General features: G+C 41.4%; 2 protein-coding genes across 2 annotated transcripts; both read right to left on the reverse strand.

Annotated features, from left to right (window-relative positions):
* Positions 1–252: 252 nt before the first annotated feature.
* LOC308315094 (uncharacterized protein) lies at positions 253–5,659 on the reverse strand (the record flags this gene model as incomplete). The annotated part of the gene is made up of 5 exons (XM_080762923.1): positions 5,484–5,659; positions 4,910–5,042; positions 3,649–4,023; positions 2,732–3,013; positions 253–500 (listed from the first exon to the last, which is right to left on the reverse strand). Exons 1-5 carry the CDS (start codon positions 5,580–5,582, stop codon positions 253–255), a joined length of 1,137 nt encoding a protein of 378 aa, XP_080619049.1. The 5' UTR covers positions 5,583–5,659.
* Positions 5,660–7,627: 1,968 nt separating this feature from the next.
* On the reverse strand, positions 7,628–19,760 carry LOC308315786 (uncharacterized protein). The gene is made up of 8 exons (XM_080763937.1): positions 19,695–19,760; positions 15,794–15,982; positions 14,840–14,975; positions 13,262–13,636; positions 11,574–11,740; positions 11,077–11,166; positions 10,328–10,417; positions 7,628–9,888 (listed from the first exon to the last, which is right to left on the reverse strand). Exons 1-8 carry the CDS (start codon positions 19,725–19,727, stop codon positions 9,778–9,780), a joined length of 1,191 nt encoding a protein of 396 aa, XP_080620063.1. The 5' UTR covers positions 19,728–19,760; the 3' UTR covers positions 7,628–9,777.
* Between the last annotated feature and the right edge of the window lie 3,233 nt (positions 19,761–22,993).

The raw sequence follows: 22,993 nt of genomic DNA on the forward strand, positions 1-22,993 counted from the left end.
ACAGATCCCACACAGTCCAGAGATCAGAAAAATCTATAAGCTAGAACATAATTCATATTTTTTCATCCTATGTCCAGATTTTATGTGCAAACACAAACATTGTGAACACAAACATTGAAGACAAAGGTGAGGACGCAAATTCTGATTGGCCGGAATGAGATGATATATAATGAATAATGATGTATGATGATAAGAGCGCCCCTCACTTGTGATTTTTGTTTCACATGCAGGCCTTGTTGCAGTACACATGCATTACACGTCAGAGACAACATCTGAGACTTTTCTCAGGTTGTTGGAAAGCACATCAAGCACAGTTACTTTGACATAAAAGTATACCTCCTCTATCTGGTTGGAAACCAGAGGTGCTTCTGCATCCTCTGAACGTTTGGAATTGCAGCACTTTCGCAGACAACACAGCAGATTTGCGATAGCGATAGCGGGCAGCACATGCTTCACAATCCACCATAAAATGGGCTTGGCAAGTTTGGTTACTGAGGTTACTGGGGAGTGAAACATGAAATAAATCACTTTTCTGCATGTGTGTTCTTTTGACTTATTCCTTGAATTGTGCTATGAGCTAACTGCAATATAACATGCTGAACACAGATTGTCTCTAACATGATACTTAGCATTGATACTTGCATTATGTAACTTTCCTGTTCTATCCCGGATTTGAACCCGATTTTCGTGTATAAGTGCTGACATTTTTACCACTGAGCTAATAGCTGTTTGCTCTGGGGATAAATATAATTTTGACCTTTAGGTCAAAATAAGGTCAACATTTCTGTCAAACCAGAAGCAGTATCTAAATGTCTCAATAAAAGAGCAGGGAGTCCAATAATTCCAATTTTATTAACATATACTCAAAAGATCACTTAGTCCTAATAGGATTTCATGTTTATTTAGTCAAAAATCCCCAGCAGCAATTTAAGTGACACTTAAACCCTTTTGCAACCAGAACCTTATTTTAATGATGTTTGGGAGACAAGAAACACTTTCCTGTGTTTTTAGATATTTTAATATTACACTGGGCTCACTTACTAACTAGGCTACATGTTGTCTCAGTAAGACAACATCCCCCTATCCACAAGGAGGAGCAGTGCACCAAAGCATTATAGTCCAGGAAGGAAGTGAGCCCAGTACCCATGACATCATGGACAATTTGAAATACTAAAATATCTAAAAACTACTCACATAAAACATAAACCCCAGGAAAGTGTTTCTTGTCTCCCAAACATTAAAATCTAGTTAATCTAATTAAGATCTAGTTGCAAAAGGGGTGAAGTGTCCCTTAAATGACGGACGTTTCGGCCAGATTGGACAAAATAGCATTGTATTCACTAAAGAAAATTACATAATACAGCTTTAATGACGGTGGCACATAAGTCTAGCCGCCATAGTCCTTGGAAAATAATTATTTAACAGAGGGACCGTAAGTTTTTCGTTACCATTGTCGCAATATTGCTTGCTCTGGGTGGATCTTTGTTGGTTGTAAAGTGTCTTGAGACAACTTGTTGTGATTTGACACTATAATAAAATTGAATTGAATTACATCTACAAGCTATTAACAGGAAAATGGGGTCCAAAGAAAGAAAATGACCTTCTCTTCAACATGCCATCCATCCTCTTAGTTCCTGTGGGCCCAGCCACGTTTCAAAGTGGAACGTGATGCATCTGCATTCTGCTGCTGCCCGGTCCTGGATGATGTTACCATCCACAGTGACAGAGGGCAGGGAGCAGCAGAACATGCCGTGATAAGCAGTGGTTCCCAAACCTTTTAGCTCAAGACCCAAAAAATACATTAGACGTTAGTCACTAGTTTGGGTCTAGGACCCAAACTAGTGACTAACTAATTTATGGAATTTCTTTGATTTCTTCATGAAAGTACTGAAACAAATCATGTCTTTTGAAAATGTTTTTAAATTAACATTTAAAAACAAAAATTAAGGAAACAAAAAATAAAGGGACCCATAAAAATGTGTCCGTGACCCACAAATGGGTCCCGACCTTAGAGTATATATTAATAGAGACGTCACTGGATTTCTCCTCCCATCCACGCATTAAGTTGCTCAAAAGCGCATGAGGCGATTTCACTCCTCCTTCCGGGTAGGAACAGAGTGCATTCTGGGATTGATTGCCCCAATAACATGAACGTGCTGGCCGTTGACTATCATTGCGCCGTTTGCGCGCGTTCACGTATGAAACATTCGTTCACGTGTCTGGGCGCAATAACATGAATGTGCACAATGATAGTCAACGGACCAGTGCTGGCTCGAGCTGCAATGACAAATTCTGCCACTATGTCCATTTCGCCTCAGGGTATCCTCCGGGTGTGTCTCTATTAATATATACTCTAAGGTCCCGACCCAGTGTTTGGGAAGCAGTGGTGTAAAGGGTTAATAACGGTGTCATGTGAGAGCCAATGAGGACACTTGTGATACGGAACACGTAAGTATACACGTCATGTTATTATGTGCTGTCTTCATGATGAGTAAAGTGGAACAGAACATCACTCTCTATACCTTGTTATTATTAGACTAGATAATAACGTAACAGGCAGTATGGCAAAGCCATTAATGTACAGTGGCAAAATCAGCAGCCACCACCATTGCCTGTCTCCCACCCAAGCCCATAAAAGAGGTGGGGAGGTTTCTGTTATGGTGGCTGGCTAGCACACTGAATTACTCCTTCCTTCATGGACAACCTACCTGACTGAGTCTCACACACTTACATGTAACGGTCAACTCCAGGGTCAGAAAAAGGTTGCCCTCCAGATCAAAGGCTTGGTATGTCCCAGAGTCATAATACTGGACATCCTTGAGGGTCACCCCATCGGGCATTACATTAGCAACGCGGTTCGACGAAAGCGTGCCATTCTTCACCAGTTCTGTTATGGACTGACCAATCCAAGGCTGGTCCTTTGGTCGGAAGGTAAGATCATACGTCCTGACAAAGTGCCCAAAGGTAATTTTCACGTCCTGGCTGTCGTTGACCTTCCTGGATTGTGTCTTCACTGGAATATAAAATAAATGTTAGAAATTAACATTCTCTGGTTTAGTCAAACTGGCCAAATATGTATTGAACTAATGTATTGCATTTTTTTTTCCATTTAAAATATTGCTTTGATGCTCATATTAACCTCAGGAAGTATTAAGTTGTTTTTATTAGCATATGCATTCCATACATTCCATAGTGTATATGAACATATGACATCATCAACTTGCGACAGTAGCAGTTACTATTTAGTGAAAGATTCTCTATTTATGAAAGAAATAAAAACATTTAGGTGTTTTTATTTTTTTATTTTAGTTGTAGACAGCAAGTATAATGTTTTAAAGTCATATTTGTCTTATTAGCCAGGGATCCTTTTCAGACTGTTCACACACAGCCATTTACAAAGTAACACATCGTTTTTGCTGGATTCAACTGCCATGTTATGAAAATTACCTTTATAAAGGTTATAGTAGCTATGTCTTGGTATTCATTGGAACAAGGATCTTTAAAGTAACTATATGGTTTGATGTTCCTTAATACGACAACATTTTCAATAACTCTATGGTTTGGTGTTCTTTAATACGAGAACATTTACAATAACTATGGTGTGCATTTCTTTGGAACAAGCATAGAGAAACTCAGTGTTGCGATTACCTTGCACAAAGATCTGGAACTTATGGATCAGCCTGCCATTTTCTCTCCGGGCGACATACACGCCCTGGTCTTTTTGGGTTGCTCTCAATTTTCGGACGTACCAGATCTCTCCTCTCTTCTCTGAAAAAAAGGCATCCATCCATTTGATGCCATTTTCAGCCTTAACAAACCAATCGCACTCATAGTCTTTTCTGGTGCACGGCACTTCACCCTCGGAGGGCTTATTAAAGCCCCAGATCTCGATCCCCTTTGAGGTGTCGTTGGTGGGGTAGAAGTGATGTTCGTTGGCGGGGTAGAACATCAAGAGAGTTGGTGCCACTGTCACTTGGATGTCCACCTTATCACCGTAGTTCACCTTCCTTGTGTCTGTGCATTCTGTGGATTGCAAGGAACATCAGTGTACCACATGATTCTTGCTACATTGGAAGAAAGGCGGACTCACTGATAATTACTTCATATTCACTTAAAAAAACCTTTTTATTTAATGTTATACATACACATACATACACTAATACTTGGAATGGATATCCACTATTTCTAAGTAGTAAGTATAAGTAGTGCATGGGCGGCAGTGGCTCAGGGGTAGAGTGGCCGGTAGAACAACCATGGGAGCAGTGAGGTTCCCAGTTCGGTCCCAGGCTCCCCCAGAGTTAAGGTCATTACACACTGGCGAATTAGCGACGCGATATATTCGTGCGAATAATTCGCATTTAAAAAAAAAACAATTTAAGTCCATGCAAGCTTCCACATCAGTGGCGAATGTGCGAAAATGCGACCGTTTTCGCTCTTTATTTGTTCGCTCTGGTGTCGTATTTTGCAGAGATTCGCAGGCGAACTGAAACATGCAATATTTTGCATTTTCAGATCGCTTATTCGCATCGCGTCGCTAATTCGTCAGTGTGTAATGACCTTTAGTGTTGAAGTGTCCTTGAGCAAGACTCTGAAGTTCTGAACCCCTAATTGCTCCCGATGTGCAGGTTGGTCCCTTGCATGATTTCCTCTGCCATCGGCGTGTGAATGTAATGCACAATCTATGTCTTGGATAAATGCACTATATAAATGCACCATTTACCATTTATGTCAGAGTCGGTATCAGCCAGAGTCTATCCCCGTTTCACAATGTGCTAGACCCCTGGGAGACTACCCAGACACTATTTCTACATTGCTATTTACATTTAAAACACATTTTACAATACTGAGACCTTCAAGCTGTGGTCTTGACTTGGCTCAATTAACAGTGTGGATGTCACTGTATGCCTACCTGTAACAATAAGTCTTAGGAAGGTAGAGGCTGTGGTAGTCTTGTCTTCTTTCAATATCTTGTATTCTCCAACATGCTCTTCTGTTACAGATTCAATAACTAATGTGCCAAAATCCCACACACAACCAGGCAACTGACACACACACACACACACACACACACACACACACACACACACACACACACACACACACACACACACACACACACACACACACACACACAATAAAATACATATACTGTAGGCCTACTGTGTTTATATAATGAGAAGGAGAGATTGACTAAGTAGATCCAGTGGTGGAAAGTAACTGAGTACATGTACTGGTGCTCAAGTACTGTACTTAATACAATTTTACTTTGTAAAACTTTACTGGAGTATTATTTCCAGTAAATTTCCTTTTACAGTTTTACTTCTACTCCACTACATCTCAGAGAGACACAAATATCTAAATACTGAATCGAGCAACTTAAAAACAGTTTTTGAAAGTTAAATATCCCTAATAAATGTGAGTACTTTTTTCCACCACTGAGAACATCAAAGGGAAGGCAAGGGAAGTGTTGTGTGATAACTTACGGTATTGTGTGGATATATCTCCAATTCTCTTCTTGTATATCTTGGAACAAACCACACCTTTCTCGGTAGCTCCCACAGACGACGAGATTGTACTCCCATAACAAAAGTAGAGCCAGAACAGACCGTTCTTTGTATTTCTTTAAACAAAGAAATTTTCACTGAGACGAAAGAAAGAAAGAAAGAAACAATTTTGTAAACAAATCCAAATAATTTACTGTGGTAGGCGGTAGCATGTGGTTTAGGCTGTAAAGCAGAAGAAGTGGAATTGTGTGATTAAACTTAATGATTGACAGCTGTGACAGCCAATCGATGGGTCCACTTACTCCACCCGGGTATTAGTGGAACTGTAATTTCACCTGGGCTTCTGTCTAAAAAGTAAAAAGAAAGAGCTCCGAGACCCGAGACGAGACATACGGTAGCGGTTCAGACCCGCTCCCGGAGTCGCTTCTCATGGATGGACCGAGCCGGGTCGGATCCCAAGCCCCCAGTGAGGCTCTCCAACGTTGAGGCGCTCGGCCCTAGTGGTAAGAGTGGGGACTGCAGGCGGACCCGTGGAGTTATGACGAGGCAACCCCGTGCAGCTGGGCTTTAACATTGAGCGCTCGTTTGCACTTGGAAGTAGAGGTGCTTCAAAACGCCACTGAGCAACTTCCACTGGAATGAATAGCGGGAGGGCGGGGCTATTGCTCCGGTTCGGTCTCTATCCTTTTTAATACTCAGATCCCAGGAATTTTCGAATCTCGGGTTTACCCCATAGAGTATTAAAAGGATAGAGACTGATCTGGCGCGAAGCTCCGCCCCCTCCGCTATTCATGTCAGTGGAAGTTGCTCAGTGGCGTTTTGAAGCAGCCCGAAGGACCGTCTATTTCCGCCTTTTTGGGCGCATTTCCGCATTGGACCACCAAATTTTGGTGGTCCAATGCGGAAGTGCAACCGAGCGCTCAATGTTAAAGCGCAGCTGCACAGGGTTTCCTCGTCATGAATACACGGGTCCGCCTGCAGTCCTTCCTCTTACCACTAGGGCCCAGCGCTTCAACGTTGGAGTGCCTCACTGGCCCCTTGGTTTACCCGAAGACCTCTATTGGCGTGATGATGACGCACGCACACGTGACGCGACGCACCCGGTGGAGCCACGGCGCTGCCTGCTAGCCAGCTGCTACACACGTTACTTACTGCTGGACATCATAGTAGAATGATCATCACCATCAACCACACCCACAACAACCCATGTAAGTGTGGCCTATGGAGAGAGACAGTCAGAGAGAGAGAGAGAGAGAGAGAGACACAGACAGACAGACGGGATGAGAGAGATAGAGAGGGCGTTACGGGATGTGAAGACATTTGAGCTACTGTATAGACAAATCCACAGATGGGTGCCCTGGGCGCGGCCATTACTGAGGTGTAATCCATGGAGCAGGTGCTCCGTAGGCCAGGTGTGGCTAATCAGTGCTGCTGTGCTTAATGGTACACCTCAGTAATGGCCGCACCCAGGCTCTGTGGATTTGTCTATAGGCTAAGAAAAGACATGCAGAAATCTCTGCATGAACTTGTAATTTCCAATACAAAATAATTCCCCATTCATTTTTCCCATAGGCGTTTCAAAAAGTATTTATTTAAAGATCTGTAAGCCTTGGACAAAGCCAACAGCCGAGTTGACAAATCATGACATGTTTGGGGGCCGAACAAATAATTAGGAAGTGTTGTACCCTGCCCCTTTTTCTTCTTGGGAATGTTCTTAGGAATGTTTTTTCTTTTGTTTGTTTTTTAATCAAAAAAAGTGAATTAGCATGAATCAAATTATAATTAACAAAGGTAATTTGAAAACAAACCCTCGAACACTAATTCACACAACCCTCATAGTGCTGTCTAATTAATCTATGACGGCATAAAATTGCAGTTGTGGAATTACAACTTCCAAACTAATCTTGAATCTCTCAACAATCAACAGTGTGTGTGTGTGTGTGTGTGTGTGTGTGTGTGTGTGTGTGTGTGTGTGTGTGTGTGTGTGTGTGTGTAACTGTGCGCGCGTGCGTGCCTGCCTGGAAATTGTAATGAAGAAAGAAAAGACCCACAAAAAAATAAGATAATGCTTTAATTGATCCATACACAATACTCCCATCAAATAATGACCGAAAATAGCAGATCAAGCTCACAACATAGACTCTACGTCATTCAATCTTAATAGTGTGTCCATCCATCTTGCAGAATCTATGTAGATATAGGCTATCTCGTCGTAATACTACAGTGGCAAGCTGACAAGATCCTCATACTCACGATTAGAAGAATGGATGTCTGGTACATTTTGATTTGCTGCGCAAAAATGTGCTGGCAAACAAAACATTACAGTAGGTGTGTGCCGACATCTGTGACCTGTGAAATTGTGTGACTCCAGATGTCGCTGTTTTACAATCATCCGTTATTCACGCGCACGAAGAATGGCGAAAGAATGTTTATTTTGATCACAAGTGGTCGGTCTACTCAACGAGTAGCCTGGGTATCGAGGCTACTCAAGTAACTCAACGAGGACGGAGGCCTATCACATTTTATTTGTTTTAAATCCTAAGTAGACCTATGCAAAAGTACAAATTACAAAGAACATTTTCTCTAAATAGAAATATAGAGAAAATATTTTTTCTTAATAAATTGCAATGTTTATGTTTATTGAAGGATCCCCATTAGAGACACATGACTGAGCCTCTAGTCTTCCTGAGGTCCTGAATGAGGACCGGCAATAGATTGGTTTACAGTCAAATTGCCAACTGCACTAAATAGACTGCCACTCCGGAGTGGGGCTGTACCAGAGTAAAGGAGGGGCTGTCCAGTCACAGCCGCAGCTGCAAGAATTAACCTGACCACTCAAGCGCAATCCATCGTCATCACTGACACTGACGGACGCCATTGCCTATGATGAATGATTCAGCTAAGACCAGACAGTCACCTTATTCTGTACACCGGCCTACAGTTTACTATGAAAACCTGCATCTCACCAGTGTCGGACTGACACTGGTGAGATGCACGCCTTTGTGACACGCTCAACAATATATAAGCGCCCCTCACTTCACACGGGTGTGATTTTTTTGACCGTAGGTCACAGTTTACTATGCAAAACCAGTCACTCCATATATGGCCATCTCCATATATGAAGATCACGACACTGACCTCATACATGGAGAAGACTGGATCATCACCTACAGTAGATCTGCATATTATGGAGCCGGCCAGCAAATCTACATCAGACCTCACGGACACTATGTTGATCTGACCTCATCAAACCCTTAGATCTCCATATATGGAGCTGACCTGTTTTGACATTCCATATGTTGAGCCTTCCCCACCCGTCGTTCCTCTTCGATGTCTCCCTTTTGACTGATACCTGACTGTCCATTCAAAGTCTAGACAGCAGCCGCACCCGGCAGCTGAACTAGAGTTCTCAACAGGCCCCAGAAAATTAACGCATACCTGGGCCCGGCAGAGCTACACAATAGACAAACAACAACGGAAACATTCTGAATGTAAACGTTGCATAGCATCCACCTGGTTCAGGTAGCAGAGGGACTATGTTCTTGTAAATGTATTCTTGCAATGAAATTGTTATCAAAAGCTGCTTTTACTGGTATACGTATATGATTTTCATGTTGGCATATTTGGTAAATGGTAACCATTTTATAAATGCTATGGTATATTGCTTAGCCTTTGGCTGAACAATTAATGCCCCTTGAAATGAAGGGGAAAAATGCATTCAGAGGAGAATTTCTGCTCACAAGTATTAATTCATCATTGGTTTATCTCATTATTTGAAACTTTGGCCATGTTTAATATGAACACCTGACATCGTAACATTATATAAATTAAAGCCGATTCGAGGTCTGATCATCATCCAACATCAGAATCGGTTAATTCCCAATGAATCAGTGCAATCAGTGCAATCAATTATAAAGGCCCCTTTATAATATGTCTTTGTCTGAGGTGTACACGTCATAGACATATTATAAAGGCCCCTTTCGGCTGTGGAGCGTATGTGATCAAGGGAGGGCAAAAAAATCCTGGGATTCCTTGTGAAGCACCGCGGAAGCATTAGTGTGCGTCACAGAGTGCATGTTCGGGTCTGATAAGTCCCTGAAAAGATGCGCTGTGATTGGCCAGTAGTCACTTGAGTGGCAGCGTGACGTAGCGTGCCTTCCATTCTTCCGGCGTACTTCCTCCCCCAGTGTAAATTCTTCCGCCCTCCCGTCGACACACGGCTCCAACGAACTGCAGCAGTCAATGAGGCATCTATTTTGTTAATATCCGCACGTCACAAGTGGGAGCACCTGAGCTGAGGAGGGGCTAGGAAGTCAGCTTCCTTCAGCTCAAAGGTGGGGGTGGAAGGCATGGTGTAGCTGGGACCTTCGTCATTCAGATGATCCTGTACAGAGAGAATAAAAAAACAAATAGAGCTTCACGATTATGGCAAAAAGTGTATTCACGATTATTCTTGGCCATATTGAAATCAGGATTATCAATACAATTGTCTATCTTCTTTTTAAAACAAAATCTGGGTCACGGTTTTATTATTTAGAAAATAATCAAGAATTAAATCAAATTCTCTCCTTATTTAGCCTATTAGAGAAAAAATTAATAAGGTTTTTTCCATTCAGACGTTATGGCAATATTGGACAGACAATCTTTTTTATACAACAACCTGCAACAAGAGTTGTGACCCAAGTATATGAGTTTAGGTAAATATTTCTATTTAAAGTGCAGGCATCGATTCATATGAACAAATGTCCCTGTCAGATTGAGTATTAAGTGAAATGGGACTGTGAGAGAGAATGATAGGACAATGAAAGAGAAGAAGCTCTTACATTACTGATTGCTGGATGCTGAATTTGCTCATAGCTGGGAGGGCAACTGTCATCTGGCATCATGTTTGGAGGATGACGTTGCATCAATTCCTAGCAAACAAGAAGACAGTTTGACTTTTCTCTTTTCTTTTTTTTAACAAATCTTCAAGTCAAGCTGTGATCAGTTTAACCAATAGTAAAACCAAAAGGAACAGATAGAGATGAATCCCATTTTAAACTTTGATATAGAATATATAGATATAATTGCGAACGCAGTGAGCACTTACTATGAGACCTAGCAGATCATGTCTGTCTGTCTGTCTGTGTGTGTGTGTCCCCTTTGTGCCCATATATGGAGCTGAGTGATTTGTTTGTGATAGATGCAACTCACTCCATATTTGGACGTATAGCTGCTTTGGGGACTCCTTATATGGTTATGCGTTCGCTTACTGGTGTTAAGAAGAGATAGTACACTTTTTTTAAAGTGCTGCTCAACATTTGGTTCTCTCAACCTTAAAGGGATAGTTCAGTTAATATTTTAGAAATAGGTCAACAATACAAATGACGTTAGTTTTGTGAATTCATTTACTTTTAATGCGTGGCCCTGTGCCCCCCACAAAATGTACGGAACTACTTCAATTAATACTGTTGCAACCACTATATTAATGGCAAGTATTCCATACAGTTTAAGTTCTGAACTATCCCTTTAAGTGAAATGGGACTGTTAAGGAGAGAAAATTATAGGAAAATGAAAGAGAAGAAGCTCTTACATGACTGATTGCTAGATGCTGAATTTGCTCATAGCTGGGAGGGCAACTGTCATCTGGCATCATGTTTGGAGGATGACGTCGCATCAATTCCTAGTAAACAAGAACACAGTTTGACTTTTCTTTTCTCTTTTCTTTTTTTAACAAATCTTCAAGTCAAGCTGTAATCAGTTTTACCAATAGTAAAACCAAAAGGAACAGATAGAGATGAATCCCATTTTAAACTTTGATATAGAATCTACAGATATAATGTTAAGACGAGATAGTACATGCACACATCCTAATCAAGTCACAGGACAAACGGCTGAACAGTAAAACAAATAATAAAGTCTGCTCACTGGTTCTCAGCTACACTTTTTTTTAAATTGCTGCTCAACATTTGGTTCTCTCAACTTAACTGGCGAGAGATCAGCTAAATCTATAATCTTTAAACTGGAAAATAATGACTTTGGTGTGTTGGAAAGCACATCAAACACAGTCACTTTGACATAAAGGTATACCTCCTCTATCTGGTTGGAAACCGGAGGTGCTTCTGCATCGTCTGAACTTTTGGAATTGCAGCACTTTCGCAGACAACACAGCAGATTTGTGGCAATAAGGAGTGTTACCATTATCACATACCAATACCAGTCCAACACAGGCTTGATATGCTTGGTAGGTTCGGTTACTGGGGAGTGAAACATGAAATAAGTCACTTTTCTGCATTTGTTCTTTTGACTTATTCCTTAAATGGTGTTATGAGCTAACTGCAATACAACATGCCGTTGTAGACAACACAGATTGTCTATAACATTTGATACTGTACTTAAAGCTGCATTATGTAACGTTCCTGTTCTACCCTTGATTTAAACCCGGTTTTAAGTGCTGACATTATTTCCACTGAGCCAATAGCTGCTTGCTGTCAAACCAGAAGCAGGATCTAAATGTCTCAATAAAAGAGCCGTGGGTCCAAATACAACTCCAATTGTACAAGTTATATTGTGTTAACATACTCTTAGAAAAGATCACCATGGGCCTGGGCCGTTGCTCAGTGGTCCAGGCACCTTGGCTGCCAATCCAGACTGTCAGTGTGTCACGGGTTTGACTCCCGATCCCGACGGCCTTTACTGCATGTCACCACCCCATCTCTCTCCCCATTTCCTACTGTCTATCTCTCCATAAAAAATATAAAATAAAGGCGAAAGCCATAAAAAAGATCACTAGCACTCACTTGGTCCTTTTAGGATTTCTTGTTTATTAAGTCAAAAAGCCGCAGCAGTTACGGCGGAAGTTTTGTCCAGCGGCCTCCCTCAGCGAGAATGTAGCGTATTCTACCATACAGACTGGACAAAATAGCATTGTATTCATTCACTAAAGAAAATGACATAATACAGCTTTAATGACAGAATAAAATGGCACCCTTCCTTAACATCGTTAATCGTTTTGCCGTTGGCAAGCATTGAGCAATTGAAAAAGTAAATATAGATTGCTTTGAAAAGTCTAGCCGCCATAGTCCTTGGAAAAAGATTATTTAACGGAGGGAGAGTCTAGATTAGAAGCTATTAACAGGAAAATTAGGTCCAAAAAGATGTCCTTACAATTTAGAATTTAGGTAATCCAGAGCAGTTTATAGTAAGCAAGAACAATGATGGTAAGACATCAAATACTTTTGGTAGTAGATTTGTTCATTAGAACAAGGATCTTTAAAGTAACTATACCCAGCAAGCCAAATGACGCCATGAAGACATTAAGATGACGGTGACATTCAGGACGTTCAGGACTAGGCCAGATCCCAGCCCATATGGGGATGATCTTTACGTCATTTCCAGGACGTCTTCACGAGTTGAAATAATACATTTTATTCTGGGCCAGATCTGACTACTAGTTATGATATGACTTAAGTTTTACTTTATCAGACTCTTTCTGAGTCAGTCCGTCTTAGTGGGCAGGATTTATGTTGGTTGAAATCAGGTGATATTCTGGGCCAGATGTGACTAGTCTTGGTTTGACTTGATCTGGCCCCAATCGAGACGTCACTAATTCGTCCAGGTCCTGACCGTGCTTGCTGGGTATTGGTGTTCTTTAATACGGCAACATTTTCAATAACTCTATGGTTTGGTGTTCTTTAATACGAGAACATTTACAATAACTATATGTTGTGGTGTTCTTAGGAACAAAGAATTTTACAGCAACTCAATGTTGTGATTACCTTGCACAAAGATCTGGAATTTATGGATCAGCCTGCCATCTTCTCGTCGGATGACATACATGCCCTGGTCTTTTTGGGTTGGTCTCAAATTCCGGACGTACCAGATCTCTCCTCTCTTGTTGACCAACAACGTTGCCCATATGAGGCCTGTTTCGGCCTTAACAAACCAATGGCACTCATAGTATATTATGCCGGTGCACGGCACTTCACTGTTGGAGGGCTTGTTAGAGCTCCAGAGCTCGATCCCCTTTGAGGTGTCGTTGGTGGGGTAGAAGTGATGTTCGTTGGCGGGGTAGAACATCAAGAGGGTTGGTGCCACTGTCACTTGGATGTCCACCTTATCACCATAGTTCACGGATCTTGTATCTGTGCATTCTGTGGAGTGCAAGGAACATCAGTGTGCCACATAATTCTAGTTACATTGGAGGAAAGGTGGACTCCCTGATAATTACAAAAAAATAATAATAATTAAAAAAACTAAATTATTTGAAAGATATTCATCTTTAATGTTGTATATAATCAGTCTTCAATTGTCATTTGGGGTATATATATTAGTGGCCGGCAGAATCCCAGTTCGATCCCAGCCTCCCCCAGAGGTAGTGTCGAAGTGTCCTTGAGCAAAACTCTGAACCCCTAAAGCGTTATTCATAGTCTAATATTTTCGGTGGTGAGGTGACCACGAACTACAACATGACGTCACTGAAACGCGGTGACGTGGTGGCAAACCACCGCTCTCCCCAGCCCTTCTCTCTGTTTTTATTCACCACCGCTCCACGTTATTACAGCTCCGGCTCACCACCGAAAATCCAGACTATGAATAATGCTATGAATTAATTGCTCCCGATGTGCAGGTTGGTCCCTTGCATGGTTTCCTCTGCCATCCGTGTATAGTATGAATGTGCGCATGAATAGGTGAATGTAATACACAATCTATGTAAAGTGCCTTGGATAAAGGCGCTATATGAATGCACCATTTACCATTTATGTTAAGAGAGTCGGTATCAGCCAGAGCCTATCCCCGTTCCACAATGCGCTAGACCCCGGGGAGATGGATTTACTGCAGTGGAGCGCAACACCTACCTCCATCAGCTCCCATTAATTACTGCACGACATGCCACACCCTACTTATACTATGAGTTGGCAGTGCCCACTGCCTAGGATGGAACCCATAACCTTGTGGTTTAAAGACGAGTGCTCTACCAAGTGAGCTACCCAGACACTATTTCTATTACTTTGCTATTAGAGACATAATCCAAAAAAAGAAGAAAGAAAGAACGCACATCTCTAAAAAGCTTTCAGGTGCTGAACAAAAAGGTACATAACGTACAGGAAAAGGAGATGATTTGTTGTAGCTCCCAGGTCATACCTGACGAAGACCCATTTGGGGTTGAAATGTTGTCATCCTTTAACTAAATAAAACTTTCCTTTGGTAGTTACAAATCAGTGTGCGGACTACAGCTCCTTTTCCTATTACATTGCTATTAACATTTAAAACAATGTACAATACTGAGACTTGAAGGTCTCAGCTGTGGTCTTGACTTGACTCAATTAACAATGTGGATGTCACTGTATGCCTACCTTTAACCGTGAGTCTTAGGAAGGTAAAGGGTGTGGTAGAGCCCCCTTCTTGTGCCAATATCTTGTATTCTCCAACATGCTCTTCTGTTACATATTCAATAACAAATGAGCCCAAATCCCACACACAATCAGGCATCTGAGACGCACGCACACGCACACGCACACGCGCGCACACACACACACACACACACACACACACACACACACACACACACACACACACACACACACACACACACACACACACACACACACACACACACACACACACACACACACACACACACACACACACACACACACACACACACACACACACACACACACACACACACACACACACACACACACACACACACACACACTGTAAAATGCAACTGTGTTTTAGAAGGAGAATTAAGAAGATCCAGTGGTGGGTATTGGGTTGAGTATTTCCAATTTTCTATATTTTATACTTTTACTTTATTAGTTACTTTGAAGATTTTGATTATTATTACAAAATATACATTCACCACTTACTTCAGCCCTATTTATACTTTGGCAATTTGAAAATAGCCGATCGACACAACACGTCGCAATGCGACATCGCCGACATGTGTTCTTGTAAATCTGCTATTTTCTAAATAATAAAAGAATAGTAAAAAGTAAAAACATTTTACACATTACATTATGCACTTTTGAGTACTATTTTGATTTTAATGAGAGCTGACTGTCCAGGACAACACAAAGGTTCTTGGCTGTTGGAACCGTATGTGAGAGAAGTATTTTTTTCATATATATATAGTAATTGAACAAACACAGGCACCTCAGAAGTTTTATCATCACAAGTAGCTGATAAAACGACCAAAAGTGTCAAGTAATACAATTAAATAAAAATAATAAATGTGAGTACTTTTTTCCACCACAGAGAATATCAAAGGGATCAAGTATTGTGTGACAAGTCTGATAACTTACGGTATTGCGTGGATATATCTCGAGAGTATCTCTTGAATATCTTGGAACAAACCACACTTTTCTTGTCTCTGTGTACCATTGGTGTACCACCTGAACATGAATAGAGCCATAACAGGCCGTTTTGATTTTTTGATTGTAGATAGCAGAATCATCATTACCATCAACAACAAAACCCCATGTAAGTGTGGCCTATGGAGAGAGACAGACATAGAGAGACAGACAGACACAGAGAGGGTGCAGGGTGGGGATGAGAGAGATAGAGAGGGGGTTACGGGATGTGAAGACCTTTGAGCTACTGTATATAAGAAAATAATCTCTGAATGATTGAACTTGTAAGCTCCAATGTTCACATCTTGCCATATCACTGCCAAACCTTCTATAAAGCTATATCACACAAATGCACAATATGTCCTGCACACTGTAAAGTAAGGGAACTAGGGAGTCCAGAACCTAGGCCTATAGGCCCTAACTCGGAGGACCCCCTAGGCCGTAGGGGGTTGCTATGCAGGTCAAGCTTTCTTCGCTGCCAACGTGCCTATTGGACAATGATGGGTTGGGGAGGGACTTAGTGAAGGGCTAATTAATATTAGCAATTATTATTGTTAGATATTTAGAAAACAAAACAAAAATCCACGCAACCCTCCCTATAGTGCTGTCAAATTAATCTATGAAGGCTTAAAGTTGCACTTTGTTGTGAAATTTCAACTTCCAAGCTAATCTCAAATCTCTCAACAGTCAACAGACTGGGTGTAAGCACACATGGGATTCCATGCGCGGCCAAAAGCCGCTCATGGTAGGCGTCTCTTCCTGGTTTTTAGACAGCTGGAGGATGGAAATGAAGCTCCACCCACACGGCAGAATGCCGCGTAGGCCAGATTCCTGGAAGCGCTTGCCCCCGCGGCGGAGCTTCATTTCCATCCACCAGCTTTCTAAAAACCCGGAAGAGCCGCTTGAAGCTTTTGGCATCTTGGTGACGCTAAAGTGTGCCTACGCTGACTGTGTGTGTGTGTGTGTGTGTGTGTGTGTGTGTGTGTGTGTGTGTGTGTGTGTGTGTGTGTGTGTGTGTGTGTGTGCGTGCTGCATGCGTGTTAGGCTTTTAGCAGACACTCTTAATCCAGAGCGATTTACAACAGTGGAATATATATACAGTATAATATAAGTATATAACTCTGCGTACACACATAGGTGCTATCATGTCTACATAAAATTCCATCTACTAAATTACATAAGTTAGTTGAGCCTTTGCATATGCCTGGCTGTAAGGTCATCGAGGCCAGAGTGTAGAGTAGGAGAGTAGCGACACGCTTTGATCTCGCCGCAAAGCAGGTGCCTATGGGCTATATCCAGTAGTTCCAAACATTGCTCCTATGGCTGGAACTATCCCATTGAGATAGAATGAGCACTTCCGCATTCCATTGTTAAAATGGGAGTAAACGCTAGTGTTGCCACTCTCTTAGGCTACTATAATTATAATAATTATTACTCTGGTCGAGGCTAGGGCAAGTCACAAGTGCTACGGTCAGCCGGCAGCCCCACCATATTATGACCGGAAATACTAGCACTGCACTGACTGCAGATATCAGCTCACAAGAGAGACTCTACGACTACGTTATTCTTATAGTCTGTCTGTCTGTCTGTCTGTCTGTCTGTCTGTCTGTCGATTGATTGGTTGCTGGTGTCAATTTCCTTGCTTGCTAGTATTATGTTGTGACTCTTCTTCATGGCGTGCAGACTATGGGATGTTATAGGTTGTTGCTGGAGACAAGGCCAATCAGCAATCATATCAGAAGCACGTCAGTATGGTTGCCAGTGTTTCCAACTGTCCAGACATAAGCTAACCAACCTCCAAAATCCAGCCAAGCAACTGTGAGGAAAAAAACAATTCAAGTTTTGCTGGAAATAAGCGGACTTGGCAACACACTCATTAGTAGGACTACCGGTGTCGGTCTGATTGATTGATTGATTGATTGATTAACAGTTTGCAGAATTACAGTACATTTCAAGTACAGCTCAATACAAAAACTGTTGACTGTGAGACACCATAAACTGGGCTCACCATTTTCAATTCATCAAAACATTTAGAGATGCACAAATATACACAACTATAGTCAAAACAGGATCATCATAGGAGGTAAAAAAGGGAAAAGAAACATATGGGGGAACAAGGGATCTGGGAGGGGGGATTCAGATTTTACGGGGGCAAGTTTCGAATTGCAGCCGTCCGTAGGTGCCCTTTGAGAGCAGTTTTGAAGGAGTCAAGGGATTCGCATGTCTTAATGTCTGGTCGTCGTTTCAAAGGCATTCTATGAACAACTTAGCAGCTGGTAAAAACTGTTAACTGTGAGTGGACGACCCAATAAAGCACTACACTTGTTTACAAGAGTCAAGAGGGTCCACATTGTTCAATTCATCATAACATTTAGAGACATACAAATATAGCCTACACTTAGGGTATGCGCGTGACATCATCATATTCATTAAGGTAACAAGACAACTCACCCTTTTTGCACCTCCAAGTGAGTTGTCTAGACTCTAGACATCTCACCCCGAAAGTTCGGATAACTCACCAGACACCTCACCCCGGTGAGATGTCTTCACTTTCGGGAGTGAGCTGTCTTCACTTTCGGGGTGAGTTGTCTTCACTTTCGGGGTGAGTGAGTTGTCTGACTGAATACGTATACCCTTTGAGCTCTTTTATATACTTTACTGAATATTTCCCATTTATCCTTAATATAATCTTATCTTCCTGAATTACGGAATAGATCCACTGTTCTTGATTTCTCTCTCTCTCTCTCTCTCTCTCTCTTTGCTATTCAGATGTATTCAGTCAGTAAGTAGGCCTATTAGAACTGTGTTCGTTGGGAGTGCAGTCTAATTAGCAACTTTGTACAGCTGTGAGACTGCCTTTGAAGCGCAAACATTAAACCCAAACGATCCCCCAACGACAACGTCCCCCTCAATGCTGCATAGAGAGTGTGAGAGACGCGGTGGTCACCCCACCACCGAAAATCCAGACTATGTATGAACCTTTACTTACAACAGTGTTTCACCGGATTTTACTGTTAAATAAATAAATAATTAGCGCGTGACTGCACGTCTGTAGGAACCGATAGTTAGATCTGAAATTGAATTACTGTAATGGGTGCCACAGAAAGTACAGACAACTCACCCCGCAATGTCAGAAAGTGAAGACAACTCACCGGGGTGAGTTGTCCAGACTTTCGGGGTGAGCTGGTCTTTTCCCTTTACCAACTCGCCCCAGCGGAATGCCTACGTATAGCTTACTGAGTGGCAAAAACTACTTTCTGGTCTTCACAGCTCAATACATTAAAACAGAAAAGTCCTATTTGATTGCATTAAACAACATTAAATTTACTTTGTCACTCGATCTGCCATTCACTTTATGCATGCGCATATTCTATAGCCAAAATAAATAGTCCATCCTGTTGTAGTATACAACTACCGTATGCTGTGTACTTGTACAATGTACTTGTACGTGAATATACAATGTACTTGATATGTATTGTGTATTGTGTAGTCAGCTTCTGGAGTGGAGACAGCAGCAAGGTCAAGCGTGCTGCAGGCAGATAGATCGAGTCAGTGACGTCATTAGAACAGGAGGATCCAAGTTCTGTATGTATGACGTAATAAACTTTGTGAACGTCTTAGCGTGATACTGTCTCGTGTCATGTTAATGCTTCTCCCGGGCCGGCCCGTCCGCCGCCGAACCAAGGAATGATTCAACCGGGTCGTCACACACCACCTCAGCCTACACAAGACCGGTCTATCAGAACCAGACGAGGGTCCAGTACTTAGTATAGAATCAGATTCATAACACATCCATCTTGCAGAAATATCGTAGGCCTACTACTACAATGACAATTAAGATCCTCATACTCACGATTAGAAGAATGGATGTCACAGTCTGGTACATTTTGTGCTGGCAAACAAAACTTACAGTAGGTGTGTGCCGACTACCCAAATCTAGAAACCTGTCAAATTGTGTGACTTTAGATGTCGCTGTTTTACAATCATCCGTTATTCACGCGCACGAACTGGCGAAAGAATGTTTATTTTGATCACATCAGTGGTCTAGGCCGGTCTGAGGAGGACCGAGGACGGATCGGCCTATCACATTTTATTTGTTTTAAATCTTAAGTATGCCTATGCCAAACGGAAAAGTACAAATTACAAAGCAGAACATAATGCACATTTCCTCTATGTCTAAATTACTACACATAAAATGAATTACAAATATTAAGGACAAAGGACAAACTGGGACAAACCAGTGTTTTACTCAAATCTGTGACCAATCGATTTGTGTGACTGGCTAAAGACTCCAAGACAGTAGCGACTCGCACTTTCACACCGTGTAACTTACATGGGATAACAAAAGGTGTGACTTCGTTACACGAACACTCATGTCATATATTTTTTAACAATTATCTTAGATGTTAGAGTTAGAATTCCACACTGGAGATTATATTATATGTTGTTATTATGGATTATAGGACTACACAATGAATGACTCCATGTAATTCAATATCGACCTACAAAGATTGCGCTTCTTCAACTACATGAACTAATTGTAACTACAATAAACATAATGTGTTTAAATTCATTCCATATATATAGACTCATTCATGCAACTCGTCACCACCGTGCACGTGAATGGACCGGAGATACATTATGTGGCGTCACACAGCTTGACAAGTCACCGAATTCGTCGCAACACCATATGCATTGTAGGCTAGCAGAAACCAATTAAAATGCACCAGGCATCCGCTCTTCAAATTGTGAGTATATGACTGAGGCTTTACACTGATTTATGCTTTACACTTGTCACTGTGACCGCCTAATGTAGATAGTATTGCTTAACGTTTATCTATATGCAATTCTGCTAGAGGGACGGACGGGGCGTAGCCATAATTATACAGAAACGGTGGACAAATTGTTCAACGTTGATTTGAATTATTCGAATTTGAAAGTCGATAATCTCAAAAAGAAATTAACAGATTTAAAATAACCCCTTAATCTACACAAACAAAAGTCTTATTTGTTGATCATATACTGTTCTATCATAAGTGAAGCATCATGTTTCACGTCCATCTCCTTATAGCCGCATTGTTATATTGTTGTTTTCTACACTTCAGCTCAGCATCATATAAAGACTGAATTAGACCCACTTGCTGATTACATTTAAGCCTTAATGTCATCTTTAATTGAAATAAAAATCCCCAAACGTCAAAAATGAAATTATTTAATGATCTTAATAACCTAATAATAAAGAAATACATCCGCTGTCAAGTAGGATTCTGCTGCCTGCCTGCCTCATAATAGGATGATGTAGCTGTAGCCTATAGGCTATAGCTGAGAAGCCTATATTTATCTCTGTGGATAACTGGAAGTGACACACAGCAACAGCTGCTGGGTGATCTGAGTGTGACTGTGTCATTGTGCTTCAGAGACTGTTTTAGTTCAACCTCCAATAAGGAACACTAATAGCAGGTGGCTCGCAGTGAAAAGGAGCAATTGTGCAATGCAAGTATTTCCACTTAATCTTCTGGCAATAAATAATATTCCATGCAGGTTCCCTAGCAGACTCTGAACTTTAACAGTGTTTATATCATTCATCAAAGCTCTGAAAGGGATCTAATTTCCAACAATATCAATCACCACTGTCATCATCATTATTGTGGTATATGGCCTCTGCCATCCTCTTGAGTTAAAGGAATAGGGTAAGTGATATTCCTTTGTTAAAATAAATGTCAAATAATATTCTGATAGTAACCACTGTTTGTTTAGGAACAGGGGTCTCCCTGTCTCTCCAGCTCTTTAATGAAAAGAAAATGCATTGTCAGGTTGGGATACAAATTTTACCAGGAGAGATGAGCAGACAAAATTGGAACTGGAACAATATAAAATTGAAACTGATAACCAGAAAAATATATGTTTTATTTATTAAAGACCTGGAGAGATGGGGGGGATCGAGGGGGGTGTTATTGAACAAACACTCAATAATATAGCAAATACAATAGAGTAAATAGTGCTTTAACCTTTTAACACAAAGTACTTTGTTTTGACCAAGAAATATCACTTACCTTAAAAAAATGTCTTTACAACAACATATTTATAGGCGGAACCACCACATGCATCCAGCTTGGCCGAGCATCTAATCTGAATGTAAACAATAAATTGACGGAGGTTGATCTTTGTCACTGCACTAGAGATACTCATGGGGCTGCATGGGGCAGCGCTCGTCAGACAGGGTGAACGTTTGGCTGTGTTTGGGGGACGTAAGCCTGGCCATCAAAATCTCAATTATGCACGACTGCCTATCCACCATCAACAACTGGATGGCACAAAACTTTCTACAGCTCAATGCAGACAAAACGGAAATCCTCATCATTGGCCCAGAGGCTAGTTCACACACCATTCGACAGTCCCTTGGCCCACTGGCAGCAAATGTCAAAACAACAGCCAAAAACCTGGTTGTACTTTTTGACAGTAGGATGACCCTTGAGCCCCATGTCAAAAAAGTTACCCAGGCATGCTTCTTTCATTTACGCAACATCTCTAAAATAAAATCTATTCTCACTCCCACTGACCTAGAAAAGATTATGCACGCATTTGTTTCATCCCGCCTTGACTACTGCAACGGACTATATACCACTCTATCCAGCTCCTCTTTATCCAAACTTCAACTTGTACAGAACACAGCAGCCAGAATTCTCACCAACACCAACCGTCGAGCACACATCACCCCGGTCTTAGCCACACTCCATTGGTTGCCCATCAAGGCTAGAATAGATTTTAAAATCCTTTTAACTACTTTTAAAGCCCTACATGGACTGGCCCCACCGTATATTTGTGATCTTCTGCCCCCCAAGGTCAATGTGAGATCCCTGCGATCCTCTGATAAAGGCCTCCTAATGGTTCCTGGGACTAAGAGAAAGAAACAGGGTGACCGTGCCTTTGCAGTAGTTGCACCTACTCTATGGAACGCCCTGCCTTGCACTTTAAAAAATGCTGAGTCTGTAAATATTTTTAAAAGTTTGCTGAAAACGTTTTTATTTCGGGAACATTTTTCTGATTTTATTTGACTTGATTATGTTGTTCTTATTTGCTTGTTGTACTGTCCTGTTTTAATTATGATTGATTTTATTGTGTCACTGTACAGCACTTTGTAACATTGTTAAG

The sequence above is a fragment of the Protomyctophum bolini genome, assembly GCF_963924005.1.
Source record: "Protomyctophum bolini genome assembly, chromosome: 5".
NCBI lineage: Eukaryota > Metazoa > Chordata > Actinopteri > Myctophiformes > Myctophidae > Protomyctophum > Protomyctophum bolini.